At 43.8% G+C, this 17,597-nt stretch overlaps 1 protein-coding gene across 1 annotated transcript in view; it reads left to right on the top strand.

The window, feature by feature from the left end:
• Positions 1–17,597, top strand: part of Cds (CDP-diacylglycerol synthase) — a 104,248-nt gene that overhangs the window by 19,965 nt on the left and 66,686 nt on the right. The window contains exon 2 of the mRNA XM_080279020.1: positions 12,597–12,736. Coding sequence (XP_080135146.1) covers positions 12,597–12,736 — 140 coding nt within the window. The remainder of the gene's footprint in view (positions 1–12,596; positions 12,737–17,597) is intronic.

The following is a 17,597-nucleotide window of genomic DNA, read 5'->3' as shown; positions in this document are numbered from 1 at the left end:
GGGTGCTTAATAGAGTGCATGCAGGGTTATGCTGGAATGAACTGTTCTTCAACTAGTTACCACTGTGATCTTGCAAAATTGGATGTATTTTCTAACATTGTTCCCTCTTCCTTAGGTCATCCAGAATGTTTCCACAAACTAGCACTAAGTTAGCTGGTTTGAATGTGGTGATTGTGAGGTCAAGAGCAGGGGAGGTGCTTAAATCAATTAATTGGAGCAAGGTGAATGTGTGCTGTGTACAGTACATGAGACATGCTAGAAGGGGGAGTAAGCTAGGATAATAAGAGGTAAGAATGATCGATACAAGTTTCATTGGAAACTTGAGGATGATGGATACAGAGAGGGGGTACCAAAAGGTAGGTTGGAAGTGTAAAGGATCTGATTGGGATGAATAACAGAATGGTAACTCAGTAGCATATTTTTGATAAAACTGTGATGTCAGTGATATCTGCATTTGCTCCACAGATTGGACTAGGAGATATGATTAGTTATAGGTGTCTTTTGAAATGACCTGGAGATATGAATATAGATTTTGATGAGAGTATTGCGTGGCAGTCATATTGAAAGGATCTCTTCATTGGTCATCAATAATAATCACCAACCATTATTTTCCCTTCCGAGTCTAGCCTTCCCCTTTCTGCCAGCAAAAGACACTGGTGGGGGTGGGTGGGGGGGGAGTGAGTTAACAGCTAAGGGAAGGAGAGAGAGAGGATGGATGGATTATGTTTATTATTATTACTGGTATTATTATTAACTAGCCTAGCCCCAGGCTCCTATGCTCCTCATGGGGAAATGTGGGATTGGATGATGGATGGATGGATTATTATTATTATTTTTACTGGTATTATTATTATTATTATTCCATCCATCCATCATCCAGTCCTACATTACCCCACGAGGAGTGCAGGAGCCCGGGGCTAGGCCAGTTGGTCCTGACATTTAAGATGAGAGTGACCAGTCTCACTCATCCCTGAGTGGCATTACGTGAGCAATAAACCCCAACCACCCCTTGGATATAAACCTTCACTGGCTCAATCCGATTGGAGCACAATAATTAGGCCTACCCACTAAACCACCAGGCGCCAAAATTTGGTTATATGGTTACCACCCAGCATAGTAAATGGTTTCCTGGTGTACAGGAAATCATTTGGCTTGTCTCTCAGTGTAGAGTCATTCATTGATAGAAGTGAGAGGAAAGAATGAAGGAAAGAAAGACAGAAGAGGGAGTGTAAAGTCACCGGTAGGCAGAAGGATGAGGATAGAATGAAGGAAAGAAAGACAGAAGAGGATGGAAGGAATGAAGGATGGGTAGACACCCGAGAGCAACACTGCATCAAGTGAGTGGGTGGCAAGTGCCCCCATTAATATTTATTATTATTACTATTATTATTACTATAATTATTATTATTATATTATTATCATCATTATTATCATTATTGTTATTATTATTAATCAGGTGGTGGCGACCATCATCCACTCACTTGATGTAGTGCTGCCTACTTCTTCCTTAGCCTTTATCATTCTTTTTCTGTGCCTGCCCTCCTCTCTTCCTATTTCTCCCATCTTTCCTGTCACTACTTATTGCTTTTCTTTCTGTTACAGGTGGCTTTACATTGAGTGACAAGCCAAATGGTTTCCTATAAGCCAAGAAACCATTTACAGTGCTGGGTGGTAACCATATAACCAAACCATACGTGCTCCCTACGTGTCAAGTGGGTTGGTGGAGGGTTAGTGTCCCTCCCTGTAAAACAAATAACTCAGAGTCAAATGGCCACCCCGTACGGGATTATGGCGTCTGGCAATGGATGGATGGATTATTAATCCCTCATTTATCCTCACATTCAGTATCTGGGCCTGTTCATTATCCGGATATTGGACCTTGGCTCTATTAAACCATTATCCGAATGTACTTGCAGTTATCTAGATGTAAAAATCTCTCAGAACTTTGGCTGGCCAGCCAACATAGTCAAACAATCGATATCGCGGCTGCTGGGTTCTAGTCTTGTGCGGGAAATAGTCCGTAACCCACAACATGAGCTGATATGTTCGTCTGCCCCTGTACTGAATGGACAAAGTTGTGCGCTGGCCTATTCACTCCCTACGAACCTCCAGCACCTGAGTACAGTACAATCCCAGCTATCCGGTATCCAGACAAACGGAATACTCAGAATAACGGGAAAATTCAAGGGCTGGTAAAAACATCAGTAAGTCAGTAAGTTGTAACTGTGCGCCATTTTGAATGGACCGCCAAACCGCTGTTTTATCGTGTCACGCGAGGCTTGGTGAAGTCGGACTAAGCGAGATGAAGACATTTCTGGCTAATGTAAATCCCTAGTAAATCCTCTTATCCAGCCCTCCTCCTCCCTCTTTCCCCTACTTGAATTCAGTCATCCTCCACACCCTCCACAATTTCCACAAATCACCAGTCTGCTTTTTACCACCAGACAGTAAACAAGCTCTCTTGCTGTTGTGTTGCTCTAATGGACGGTAATTTCAACATTCCAAAATGCCTAAAGAGCAAACTAAACGTAAGCGTGTCGTGCCTACCTTGAAACAGAAGCTGGACATATGCAATAGACTTGAAAAAGGCAAACATTATAAAACACTGATGACCGAATATAATGTAGGAAATCCAACGATTTTATATAAAGACCCAGCATCCAAGCTCAATGAATTTTTCATGAAAAGCGAGACAAGTAAGTCCATTGAAAAAAGGCATACTCTTCATCGTTCAAGTGGTTTTGCTTAGAAAGATCTAGGGGAGCACCTATTTCTGGTCCTCTTATCGAAGAAAAAGCAAAAGAGTTTCACAATAAAATGAATACAGAAGTCGAATGTGATTTCAGTGTTGGATGGTTAAATCGTTTCAAAGACGGGCATGGAATTTGTAAGCCAGACATCTCGGGAGAGAGCAAATCGGCAAACGCCGGTGTTTTTCTTCCTAACGGACCGACTCTAACTTGCACCACATAAATTCATCTTAGAACGCATGTGTGCTGGCAGAGATGAAAAAAAAAAAAAATGTTAATAGGAATGAAGGTTTACTTTGTTGGAAGAAAAAAAAATATATATGCTTGCACTTCATAAGTACATCATGTATTTTATTTAGTGCAAAACAGCTGATTGGCGGCAGGTGAAGGGTGGAATGATGGAGGTCAGTCGGGGCCGGGACCGTAAGCAAAGCTTTGTGTGGGGGCACAGGTGTGATAATTCTACAGTGCAGTCTTAACATCAGTTCACCAATAAATGTTGGAGATTTTATTTCTTTATTTTTCCACTTTTATGAGTACAGTACATACAACGAATACTTCGGTAGTTAACAATGGTGCAAAACAGTGGCGGAATGGTGGCGGTCAGTTGGGGCCGGGATCGTAAACAAAGCATGTGGGGGTACAGGTGTCGTGATAATTTACCAATAAATATTCAGGATTTTATTTCTTTAGTTTTCCACATGAGTACAGTACATACAAGAAATTATTCGGTAGTTAACAGAATGGACTTGTGAATTTTGTAGTACCGGTACTGCAAGGCATTGCATGCACGTCGATTATGACCATGGTGTGTGTTTGTGAGGCAATTTTTCAGGTGGAATCTCTTGGTGTGCCCCCTGATGTGAGTGGTGAGTACCTGAATTGTATTTACTGCTGTGATAATGATCGCCTTTGTATAGATTTGAATATCAGAACTACGGGAAAAATCTGTAACTGGGAAGGTGAATTCCCCAAGCCGCCCGGTTAACTGGGATTGTACTGTAATACCTACCGTAACCCACAAGCGGTGTCAAAATGCCCGTATGCATCCCCACCGAATGTCCAAAGTCGCGCGGCCACTGGGATTAGGCTTTCCCAGCTGCCACCATATGTGTAACGCAGACTGCAAGTTAGGTGAAAGTGCCCGTCAGCCTCTAAACTGAACGTCCAAAGTCGCCCGGTCACCAAGAGTTGTGTTTCCCAACGACCAAAGTGCATGTAAGACAGACCACAAGTCACAAAGTCAGGTGAAAGTGCCTGTCTGCCTCGTGACAGAGGGGTGAAAATCCTGCCGACAGCCTCGCTTCTCCCCCCTCTCGTCCCTCCCATGCACCCCTATTAAACTTTTTTTTTTTTTTCATGGTTTTCTTGGTGTTTAGCATTAAGTTAGATATTCGTATGTGTGTTTTGGTGTCTAAATATGGCAGATTGACCTGAAAACAGTACCAAAATTAGAAGGGGTACTATGCATACAGTATAGGTAGGGTGTTTTTTGGTTTTCAGTGTTTTTTTTTGTGTGTGGTTTTCTAGGTGTTTAAAATTATTTTGGGTATTCCTGTGTGTGTTTTGATGTCTAAATATGCCTGAATGACCGGAAAACATTGCCAAAGTAAGCAGAGGTACTGTACAAATTTATCTATCTATCTATTGCCAGACGCCTCAATCCCGTTTGGGGTGGCCACAAACAAATCGCCTCCAAGTCGCCCTGTCCCCCGCCATTTCACTACCCTGCTCCCAACTCACACCCCCCTCTCTCATATACCTCTCCACCCCATCCCTCCATCTCATCCTCGGCCTCCCCCTCCCTCTTCCCCCCTCCACCTCACTCACATACACTCTTTTCGTCAGTCTTTCACCCTCCATCCTCTCCACATGGCCAAACCACCTCAGTGTGTACAAATAAGTTAGGTATAAGTTGGAGGTTGGGTATAGGTAGGGTCAGGGTATAGTACAAGGGGATATTGTTCATTATCCAGATGTTGCCACTATCCGGATGTTGCCACTATCCGGATGTTGCCACTATCCGGACATGCCTTTGGCTCTGTTACGTTGGATAATTGAGGGAGTATTGTGTTATTATTATTGTTATTATTATTATTATTATTATTCAGGTTAGGAATACCTGTATATCATAACATTCATTATTTACATGTACAGTACACCCGTGATATACTATGTTCTCTGTTAATGAATTTCGGTTTTAACGATCACCTCGAGCCAGCCAAATGTTATGTTTATTTAACAAATATTGTTCGGTAAAAGGATGGATGCATGGGAATCACCGACCAGCATGGCGTGACAAACGAACATTGATTTATCCAAGGCCTACTTGCAGGCTTTACGTGCAGTGCAATTACTTCCTGAAAGATTGAGAATATACTCATAAGTTGGTAAATAGAAACCATTTAGAAACCAATAGAACCATTTAGACCTAGCTGTACGTTGTTTACTAGTGTACGGCCGAATGATACTCTGTAACTATCTTTCTTCGGTTAAAGCCACGACCCTTGAGGAATTACTGAACAGCATGGTGTTTGGTTTTAATGAACTGTCAGCTTTAATGTCAAGGGTCTGGTACCAATTACAGTATAGTAGAATCTCTTAAATTGCACTCATATGAGACTGGGCACATACCGCGATTTGAGAATTCTGCCATTTAGAAGTAACTAATCTTACGGGGAAAATTTCTTATGGGTTTGTCATCTCGGGAAAGTTCCCCTCCCTTTTCCCCAAACCTACGTGAAGCTGGTCACCAGCAAACACAAACAACCATCATGCTTGGCCTGGGAAGGAAGTGCTGTTACTGACTTATAGTAAGCGCTATGATTGAATATGATTTGTTTTAGTAATAGCCATGCCGACTAAAGTTGTATCCAGCTAGATGCGCAGACTTGAGGTAATGGTGGTGTTTTTGATGAGGCATTGGAAAAGCGTCACTTTTGGTGGCGGCCTCTGCAAATTTCGTGCCATCTCCACAATTTAGTGATGTTACATACTTGCATGATGTTGCTGCGTAGTATTAATCCATTATTTAGAATCACGCTATTCAGGAGATTCTCCTGTAGTTCGTTATATTGAAGGTGTTCTTTAATTAATTCATAATAAGGTCTCTTGGTAGCAGAAAGTGTGTATGTAGGAGTGGGGTTGTGAGGAATGGTAGAGGAGAGGATGAGATTGTGAGGAATGGTAGGGGAGAGGATGTGAGATGCAGGTTTAGTTGTGGAGGGGTTTAGGAAGAGAAGGAAAAGGTTGTTCTTGCTCAGTCATGTTCCCCATTTCCTCCTTATCCCTTCCCTCACTGCTTTCTTCCAGCCTTGTTTCACCTGCCTCTGGAACTTGAATTTAGTTCAGTTTTATAACTCCCAACCTTACATTCCATATAAAATAAAGCAAAATTGGAACTTGCATTATAGTGATCATATTAATTTAGTGCAATCAGGACCTGGTATACAGTTGGTTGCATTTTTGAAAATCTAATTGCTGACTGGAAGTCATAAACTGGGATGATTATACTGTAACATGGAGTCAGTGGGGGTATATATGTCAGGAAACCCGCCAGAGCTACTCTTATGTGACTTTATGTAACCTTATCCGAGTTCAGAATGGACATAGCTAAGTTAACAGCCTAAAGCACCACAAAACTGCCACAGCAGCAATACCATATACCATTTTACGCTGGAGCTTTAATAATTTTAATATACTGTAATTCACTCTTATCTATCTATCTATCTATCTATTGCCAGACGCCTCAATCCCGTTTGGGGTGGCCACAAACAAATCGCCTCCAAGTCGCCCTGTCCCCCGCCATTTCACTGCCCTGCTCCCAACTCACACCCCCCTCTCTCATATACCTCTCCACCCCATCCCTCCATCTCATCCTTGGCCTCCCCCTCCCTCTTCCCCCTCCACCCCCTCACTCACATACACTCTCTTCGTCAGTCTTTAAGCCCTCCAACCTCTCCCCCGGGCCCACCCACCTCAGTGTGTTCCACATAACTCTTCCTATCCCATCCACATCCACACCACAACGCTCCTTTATATCCTCATTCGTCAGCCTGTCTCTCCACGTGACTCCATAGGCTCCTCTTATATAACTCATTTCCACTGCTCTCACTCTTGACTTGTGTCCTTCCAACAATGTCCAAGCTTCACTTCCGTACGTTAGAGTTGGTATCACAATACTGTCATGTAGTAACTTTTTCACTTCCATGCTCACTTCCCTGTTTCTTATCACTGCTTTCAAGGAACCAGCAACCTTTCTTCCCTGCTGTACCCTTTCAAGCACTTCACACTCCAAACCTCCATCCTTACTCATCACACTACCCAAATACTTAAACGTACTCACATTTTCCAATTCCTCACCATCTAACCTTGCTGTACATTCACTAACTTCACCTCTCTCAAAGACCATCACTTTACTCTTCCCTACATTCACCTTTAGGTTCTGTTTCTTACACACTCTCTCAAACTCATCCACCAAGCCTTGCAGCTCCCCTTCGTCTTCACTCAACAACACAGTATCATCTGCAAACAACAGTACAGGGAGTTTCCAAACACTATCCTCTCTCACCAGGGCCACTCCAACATCCACTACCCTACCTTGTACCTCTTTTATTACCCCATCCATGTACAGATTGAACAACCATGGAGACATGACACATCCTTGTTTCAAACCAACTTTCAAAGAAAAAATTCACTTAGTTCACCATTCACACGCACTGCAGCCTTAGCACCATCGTACATACTCTTCACAGCATTCAACAACTTCCCATCTACTCCATATATTCTTAACACTTTCCACAATCCTTGTCTATCCACCCTGTCATATGCTTTCTCCAAATCCATGAAAGCCGCATACAACTTCTTTCCCTTCTCTAGAAACTTTCCACTAAAGATCTAAGAATGAATATCTGATCTACACAACCTCTTCCCTTCCTAAAGCCTCCCTGTTCTTCTCCAACTAATTTCTCTGTTCTTTCTCTAACTCTGTCTATAAGTATCCTACCATACACTTTTCCTATTATACTAAGAAGACAAATGCCCCTATGATTACCACACACTTCTTTTTCCCCTTTTCCTTTGTACAAGGGAATAATTATACCTGACTTCCAATCCTCCGGGACTCTACCTTCCTCCCAGGCCAATCTGCACATCTTCCACATCCATTCTACTACTATCTCTCCCCCATGCTTCAGCATTTCACCACACACTCCATCAATTCCTGGGGCTTTCCCTGATTTAACTTTCTTCATTGCTTCCACAACTTCTATCCTACTGATTTCTTCTTGTCTTCTCACCTCCCTCCTTCTCCCAGCCATTCCCCAGCCACTTATACTTGCATTACTTCCATCCTCTATGTTCAACAATTCCTTAAAGTGTTCTCTCCATCTGCTCACTTTTTCTCCCTTCTCCACTAATAATCTACCATTTTTATCTTTCACTCCCCTGCTAACTTCACTTCCACCCTGTCTTACTCTTTTCACTTCTCTCCAGAACATTTTCTTACAGTCCCTCCACTTTGCACTCAAATTCCTTCCAAATTCCTCATCCACTCTCCTCTTACTCTCTCTTACTAATCTTTTCACCTCTCTCTTCCTTTCCACATACAACTCTCTCTTCCGCCTCTCAACTTCTTCCACGCCCCTATTTCTCATCCATTCATTGTATGCTTTCTTCTTTTGTGCCACAGCCTGTTTCACCTCTTCAGTCCACCACACTGTTCCTTGTACCCCCCTCCGCCTTCTCTTCCTTCCACACACCACATCACATGCTGCACATATTTCTTCTGTAAATATCTTACACACACACCTTCCACGTCTCCCATCTGCTCCAATTCATATTTGCCCAATCGTTCCTCCACTTCTCTCTTATACTCTGCCTTTTTCTCATCCTCTTGTAACCTTTCCACTCTCCTTGCAACTACTCCTTCCTCTCGTCTTTCCCTTCTTCTATTCCTCCATCTCACTTGCATCCTAATTCTGGCCACCACCAAGTAGTGGTCAGAAAGTCCACTCCCCCAACCTCTATACACTCTTGCATCCTTTACACATCTTTGCATCCTTTCATCCACACACACATAATCAATCATTGCCTTCCTTTCATTCAGTTCACCACCCACCCTTCTCATCACTCGCCATGTATACCTGTGGATCATTTTATGCCTGAAGAGGGTATTGGCTATCACCAACCTCCCAGCACAAATGTCCACTAACGCACTCCCATTCTCATCTATCTCGGCAGGCACACCCCACTCACCAACTATTCCATCCACCTTCACATTCCCAACTTTACCATTCATATCACCAATCAAAAACACTCTCTCATTCCTTCCAAACTTTTCCATGCACATTTCCACATTTGTCCAGAACTCTTCTCTCACTCTTCTAGCACGATCTTGCGTTGGCGCATACACACACACAATCGCCCACATTTGTATTCCAACTTTCAACTTTACCCACACAATCCTTGACCCAACTGATCCATACTGTCTTATGCTCTTCTTCCATCTTTTACTCACAACTATACACACTCCTTCTTTTGCCCTCTCATTCTCATCTACTCCTGCACATATACCCCATCCATACTCCCATTCTCTCACACTTTCTCCCCTCCATTTTGTTTCAGTTATTCCACATACATCCACTTTCGCACCCTCAAGCACCTGGACAATCTCTCTCTCTTTCACCTCATCATTCGCTCCTCTTACATTCCATGTACTCATTACCAAGTCCTTTGTCCGGTCCTGGGTCGTCATCGTTTGGTCAGTCCTTGTCCGAGGCTTCTTGTTTGTTTTTTTAGTTAGTTGTTTTCCGGGGAGGGGCACTAACCCTCCGCCAACCCTTTTAGTCGCCTTTTACGACAAGCAGGGATACTGGGGGAGTATTCTTGAAAACCCCCCTACCCCCAGGGGGGGTATATAGTATAATTATGGCACAGTCATCATATTAGGCCACATATAGATAATGGTGCATGTCTGTGGTGTTGTAATTTTGGCATTTAGTTTTAGAGGTTGTGTAGATCAGATATTCATTCTTAGATCTTTAATGGAAAAGTTTCTAGAGAAGGGAAAGAAGTTGTATGTGGCCTTTATGGATTTGGAGAAAGCATATGACAGGGTAGATAGACAAGGATTGTGGAAGTATTAAGAATATATGGAGTAGATGGGAAGTTGTTGAATGCTGTGAAGAGTATGTATGATGGTGCTAAGGCTGCGGTGCGTGTGGATGGTGAACTGAGTGAGTTTTTATCTTTGAAGGCAGGGTTGAAACAGGGATGTGTCATGTCTCCATGGTTGTTCATTCTTTACATGGATGGGGTAATTAAAGAGATACAAGATAGGGCAGTGGATGTTGGAGTGGCCCTAGTGAGAGAGGGTAGTGTTTGGAAACTCCTTGTACTGTTGTTTGCAGATGATACTGTGTTGTTAAGTGAAGATGAAGGGGAGCTGCAAGGTTTGGTGGATGAGTTTGGGAGAGTGTGCAAGAAACATAATCTAAAGGTGAATGTAGGGAAGAGTAAAGTGATGGTCTTTGAGAGAGGTGAAGTCAGTGAATGTACAGTGAGGTTGGATGGTGAGGAATTGGAAAATGTGAGTATGTTTAAGTACTTGGGGAGTGTGATGAGTAAGGATGGAAGTTTGGAGGGTGAAGTGCTTGAAAGGGTACAACAAGGAAGAAAGGTTGCTGGTTCCTTAAAAGCAGTGATAAGAAACAGGGAAGTGAGCATGGAAGTGAAAAAGTTACTACATGACAGTATTGTGATACCAACTCTAACGTATGGAAGTGAAGCTTGGACGTTGTTGGAAGGACACAAGTCAAGAGTGAGAGCAGTGGAAATGAGTTATTTAAGAGGAGCCTGTGGAGTCACATGAAGAGACAGACTGACAAATGAGGATATAAAGGAGCGTTGTGGTGTGGATGTGGATGTGATAGGAAGCATCAGGAGGAACACACTCAGGTGGATTGGACATGTGGAGAGGATGGAGGGTGAGAGACTGACAATGAGAGTGTATGTGAGTGAGGTGGATGGGGGGAGAGGGAGGGGGAGGCCGTGGATGAGATGGAGGGATGGAGTGGAGAGCTATATGAGAGAGGAGTGTGTGGGTTGGGGGCAGGGCAGTGAAGTGGCGGGGGACAGGGTGATGTGGAGGCAATTTGTTTGTGGCCTCCCCATGATGGATTGAGGAGTCTGGCAATAGATAGATAGATAGATACTGTAGATAGTTTTTCATTACTTCACAGTTATAGCTAATCAGTTTGCCTGCCTTGTATGCAGTAGAGTACATCAATGATTGTGACTCATCACTTCAGAGGGATCATTACAGAAACCAGCAGTCGTGATGATAGATGGCATTTCGACTAATGCGAATAACCCAGAAGTGAATGTGATAATGGATGGTGCTTGGGTAATAGGGTGGTTAGTAGACAGAGTAGCAATGATTTACAGCTGATGATCATGTTGAGCACTTTTCAGATGAAAAACAGTATCTAGGAGATGCTGAGTTTAGTTTTCCCTCATCATGGTGATCACTGAAATGGGACAGGCCAGTCACATTGCCAGGACAGGGTGTTATAAATGGGCTGTTGTTATAAAGGGAAATCACAAAATGACATCGCATACCAGGTGCTGCCTGTGTGCTTGTGTCTAGATGAATCTGGGGTTCCAGTAACATCAATACCTGCAGCAGCATGGAAAGAATTTTATGGTGGTGAATTATTGGACATAAAGGAAAATGAAAGTGTTAGATTTTTTTTTTTTTTTTTTTTCCCATGCAGCCAATCAGTGCACTAGATATGAATGTAACATTCAATGCATATCACACTAAAAACTAGTGTTCTGTTGCCGTGTGGCATGTGAGAGGTACAGGAGGTAAGTCTTCTGTCTGGACTAGGATGTTTTATCCTCAGTTAGTCGGATCTTTTTTTCAGACGGGATTCAGAATTACTGTAGAGAAAACTGGAATATTGACCACAATAAAAGAGGAATTGGTACCCCCAAGACCGTGGAATGCAACTGGGATATCCTCAGTTTAATGCTAAAGTGCAGGCTAATCCACATGATAGGCTGTAATTCTTGTGTTCTCTTGCCATCCCAAGTCCTTTAAAAGGAATCAGCCAAAAGGTGGCTCCACAGAAACATAGAGACCATCCTCCCTGCAGTATCCTGGGTAGTCATTTAGCCAGCTGAGAACAAAGCAAAGAAGATGGCTCAGATTAATTCCTGTGGACTATTTGAGGGTTCTTAGGCATAAAATCAGTACTGGTATATGCTAAGTTCCAGCCTTTCCCCAGAATAAGCCTATAGTGATATATGCTTTTATTGTACTGTATAACAGGTAGCCTACTGGATGAACAGGGACAAAGACTGTCCAAACTGCACCCAACAGCCTGACCAGCTTGAGAACTGAATTCAGGTTCTTTCAGTTGCAGGCTGAATACCCCAACAAGGCTATAAAAGATTGCTAAAGGATGGTAGAAACCATCAATAGCTCTTTCATTCACTGGGGTTAATTTTTTTGTACTCTGCAAGTGGAGTTCTGAATCATCCTAGGGTGTACCACAGTTTGTTACTGGACTGAGATGTGCCTTCCAATTCAACATAATCAGTGGTGGTTTTTAACTGACTGAAGCCAATACAAGTACTGTATAGCCATGATACTGTAGCTTTTTGAGGATATTTACATAAAATGTTTATAGAAGTGAAAGTAAATTTTTGACCCTACAGAAAATTTGTTTGTTGCTTGTCATGGAAATACAAAATCCATTACCTTGTGTGATGATGCATAGTATATTGTGTTGTGTTTGATGGAAAATCAGAAAGAATATGATATTTTAGGATTCTTCACAGGTGCAACCTGGCTCAGAAGTAGAATCAGATGATGATAGACTGCCAGAGCAGAGTATTGAGCAACGCACCAAGGCCATCCCCCAGGGCACTGACCAAGAACCTTCCTTCCTCCACACCATGCTCTCCCCTCTCCCACCAAGGTCAGTTTTTTACTCAACCACTAAACCCCTTGAATTAGATGATGTGTTTTATATTGTATACTTGCCTTATACAAACAGTTTTTATGTAACTTATGAGATACCTTTCAAATTGGAAGGATTAGATTAACTGTAAGTGCATTTCAGAGTGAATTAAAAATTTCAAGTGTTGGCAGATATAAGATGACATTGTCTAGTTGAAGGGGTTAATTCTTTAACATCTTTTAACTTTATTTATTGATTTTTCTGATATACAGTGTATATATATATATATATATATATATATATATATACTGTATATATATACTTATATATATAATATATATAGATGGGAAGTTGTTGAATGCTGTGAAGAGTATATATGAGGGTGCTAAGGCTGCAGTGCGTGTGGATGGTGACCTAAGTGAATTTTTCTCGTTGAAGGTTGGATTGAAACATGGATGTGTCATGTCTCCATGGTTGTTCAATCTGTACATGGATGGGGTAATAAAAGAGGTACAAGTTAGGGCAGTGGATGTTGGAGTGGCCCTGGTGAGAGAGGGTAGTGTTTGGAAACTCCCTGTACTGTTGTTTGCAGATGATACTGTGTTGTTGAGTGAAGATGAAGGGGAGCTGCAAGGCTTGGTGGATGAGTTTGGGAGAGTGTGTAAGAAATGGAATCTAATGGTGAATGTAGGGAAGAGTAAAGTGATGGTCTTTGAGAGAGGTGAAGTCAGTGAATGTACAGCGAGGTTGGATGGTGAGGACTTGGAAAATGTAAGTACGTTTAAGTACTTGGGTAGTGTGATGAGTAAGGATGGAAGTTTGGAGGGTGAAGTGCTTGAAAGGGTACAGCAAGGAAGAAAGGTTGCTGGTTCTTTGAAAGCAGTGATAAGAAACAGGGAAGTGAGCATGGAAGTGAAAAAGTTACTACATGACAGTATTGTGATATCAACTCTAACGTACGAAAGTGAAGCTTGGACGTTGTTGGAAGGACACAAGTCAAGAGTGAGAGCAGTGGAAATGAGTTATTTAAGAGGAGCCTGTGGAGTCACATGGAGAGACAGGGTGACGAATGAGGATATAAAGGAGCGTTGTGGTGTGGATGTGGATGTGATAGGAAGCGTTATGAGGAACACACTGAGGTGGTTTGGCCATGTGGAGAGGATGGAGGGTGAAAGACTGACGAAGAGAGTGTATGTGAGTGAGGTGGAGGGGGGAAGAGGGAGGGGGAGGCCGAGGATGAGATGGAGGGATGGGGTGGAGAGGTATATGAGAGAGGGGGGTGTGAGTTGGGAGCAGGGCAGTGAAATGGCGGGGGACAGGGCAACTTGGAGGCGATTTGTTTGTGGCCACCCCAAACGGGATTGAGGCGTCTGGCAATAGATATATATATGGATATATATATACAGTAATCACTCCAATATCCGGATCAATAGAGCCATCGGTAGGTTCGGATATTGGTTTTGTCCGGATATTGGGCCCCAGCTTATGGACTTGTACTTACGGACCCTAACACAGAGAAACACCTATACAACTCCCTCCGGACATGCATAGCACCTATTTAACACCCAAATCACACCAATAAGGCACATAAATGACTGAAATAAATGCAATAGACACATAAAATGTGGGTTTAGAAGTATGTTCATACATTAATAAACATTCTGGTACTTATGGACTCTAACCGAACCTAACCTAACCGAACCTAACCGAACTCTGAAAAACACATTCCTACTGCACATGCATGAGGTAAGTTTAGTATGGAAAGAAGTACAGTATGACACTTTCTGGTAAGTATAGTATGGGAAAAAATACAATATGAAACATTCTGGTAAATATAGTATGGAAAATAGTACAACATGAAACATTTTGGCTACTTACAGCAAGTCCCTGGCCACCTCGATGAATAACCGCCTCCTCTCGGACTCTGACAGTAAGAACGATTTCCTGAAGCACTTGCACTACACTCTTCCTGAAGTCTTGCACTGAACTTAGTCACTAACACACAGAAGTCCGTTCTTTTCACAGTGTTCACTTTAGTCCAAATAATGTTCCATTAAATTTAAGTGTTGCACATTAACTTTTCCCAAGTTTTTTAAGTTTCCAAAGCCAAAACAAAGAAGGTTAGTTACGTTAAATTTCTTTTCTACTTAGTCTTTTCTCCCAACTTGAAAACCTTAACACAACACACCGTTTTTTCACTGCACAACACTCAAAATTCCCGTGTGGTCTAGTGGAGAAGTTCTTGCTGTTTATTCACTGTCAGAGCCCGAGAGTATCACTGGCAGGCGTCCAAGGGGTGCATCGGTGGGTAGTGGTGATGGCGTACCGACTACAGAAGACTCTGAAGACAGCCGCAAACTCACGTCGAGCGGTGACTCCACTGTAGCTGATGTGCTGGGCTGTGGCTCGGAGCATGAGGGCCTGTCTTGGGGAGGCAACGGAGTGGAACCAGGGCTTGGCACAGCGGGGGTCACGGGCCTGAAAAAACTGTCAATCGTTGACTGACGCAAGGACCGACGATTCTGGCGATTGATGATGCGCTGCCGGAAAGCACGCACTTCCTCCACGAGTCCCAAGGGCCCCATCTCCCTGTCGCAGTCCGGGTGTTCCAGGTAGTCTAGGACGAACTCTAGATGTTCCCGGAGTGCGCTCAGCTTGGGGATGGCTGGAGTAGTGTCCTGCTGGGCGAAGTCTGCATCATCATCGCCTTCGTCGTCGGAATCTTCAAGTTCGGGACTGACACCAGCAACCGAAGACGCGATCTCGATATCAGACAACGTCTGATACCCAGGATCGCCCTCGTCGTCGTCCAACCACTCACGAACATCGTCCACATCAACATCGTCGCCGTGCGTACGTAGCCGTGCATGGAAGTCATCCACGTCAAACCCTAGGAAATCGTACTCCACATCTGTTCCGAGAAGCAGACGAGACCAACCATTTTCAAGAGTTTTCACAGGGACTTCCTTCCATGCACTAGCCCAGTTGTACAGCGCAGACTTGATGTTGTAGCGGCGAAGGTTTTCCAAAGTCCGCTTGCCTCGAGTGTCACGTCCTTCCCTGCGCTCGTCCTCGTCCTCGAGAACCACCATCACCTCGTCCAGGAACTTCCGACGGTACAGGCGCTTTGTTGCCACGATCACTCCTTGGTCCATTGGTTGAATGAGAGCAGTCGTATTAGGTGGCAGAAACATGCACCTAATACGGCCATTCTCAGCAACCAAGTCCTTGTCGCACGGGTGGGCAGGTGCATTGTCGAGGAGAAGGAGAGCCTTTACCTGGTCGCGAGGAATTCCCAGTGTCTTCGTCTGGTAATGTATGACCTCCTTGACGAAGTGATGGTGAAACCAGTCTTTGAAAATCACAGCTGTGAACCATGCTTTCAAAGAATGGTACCATACGACAGGAAGGACATCCATCACCCCACGAAGGCACCGAGGCTGCTTTGCACGGCCAACAATAACGGGCTTAAGCCGGTGCATGCCGTTAGCATTGGCACAACACAAAGCAGATATCCGTTCCTTAGAAAGCTTGCGGCCAGGTACACGCTTCTCCGTCTCATCGGCGAGAGTGTTCGTTGGCACCGAGCGATAGAATAGGCCAGTTTCGTCAGCGTTATAGACTTGACCGAGAGTGAGGCCCTCCCTGTCGATCAAGCCTTTCACCTTGTGCCGAAACTCGTCCACTCCATCCTCGTTAGCGTCCAATGCTTCGCCAAGTACTTTACGGTTAGTAAGGCCATGTCGCAACTTGAACGCGAAGAGCCAACCCTCGGATGCCTTGAAGTCTAGGGCGTCGTGAAGCCTTGCAAACTTCTCAGCAGCAGCCTTCAGCTCCGTTCCACGTACCATCACACCAGCTGCACGTTGCTGTCGATACCAAATCAACGTGGAGCGGTCGATCTCTGCATACTTGGGAGTAAACATAACCTTCCTCTCCACGTTGCGTTTGCTTCTCGACGAGAAGTCAGCCGTGTACTGCATGAGCTTGTCTCGGGAACGCTTGATATCAAACAAAGTCGACCGGGCCAGGTTGAACTCGCAGAGAATGCGAGAGGAAGACCAACCCGCATCAACCTTCTCCAATATCTCCCGTTTCTTCTCCAGAGTCAACACCACTCTCTTCCTTTTCTCAGGAGGCGGGGCCATCATCACACACACTAAGAGTAGGGCAGAGAGCAGCAGGAGGCCTTGCAGCAAGTACGGCACCACCACAAAAGCGAGCACGTGGGCAGCCATGACGAAGAGCGTAGGTCTTGTCGCGGTGAGAGACAGGCGGGAAGTGGGGAGTGATGCAGCGGCGCTCTATCGGACGTCGGAGGAATGACGAACCAAAACAATGCTCTCACGCGGCGCGCGCGGCAAGTTCAAATTACGGACGGCAAAAAATCGATTTTTTTTCCAATTTTTTGGATTTTCGGACCATTTTGGGAATGTTTGATCCCAGGACGATAAGGTTCGGTTAGTGGGGATGTTCGGTTATTGGGCGTCCGGATATTAGAGGGATTACTGTATATATATATATATATATATATATATATATATATATATATATATATATATATATGTATATTCCGGACATGCCTTTGGTTCTATTACATCGGATGGTTGAGGAATTACTTATATACATATATATATAAGTTGCCTAAGGCGCGGCCAGTTGGTTCTGGACTTCGCTCGTGCCATAGAAAACCGTGCCATATAAACGTTCAGACCTATGGGAGAAATGGAATTTGGTTCTGGATGATCACCCAAAGTCCCCCCTTTCATCCTACTTTTCCCCATTTTTCCCCACTTTACACATGCACAGAATCAAGCTGTCAGTCAGTGCATGTATTATATGTAACAATAGGCACAAAAAAAAATTGGAGGGTGATCAG

Source organism: Coenobita brevimanus, chromosome 76, assembly GCF_032717465.1.
Source record: "Coenobita brevimanus isolate Jiangsu-jjx chromosome 76, ASM3271746v2, whole genome shotgun sequence".
In the NCBI taxonomy this organism is placed as follows: Eukaryota; Metazoa; Arthropoda; class Malacostraca; order Decapoda; family Coenobitidae; genus Coenobita; species Coenobita brevimanus.
Note: the sequence above shows the minus strand (reverse complement) of the source record. Positions and strands in the feature narration are given on the sequence as shown.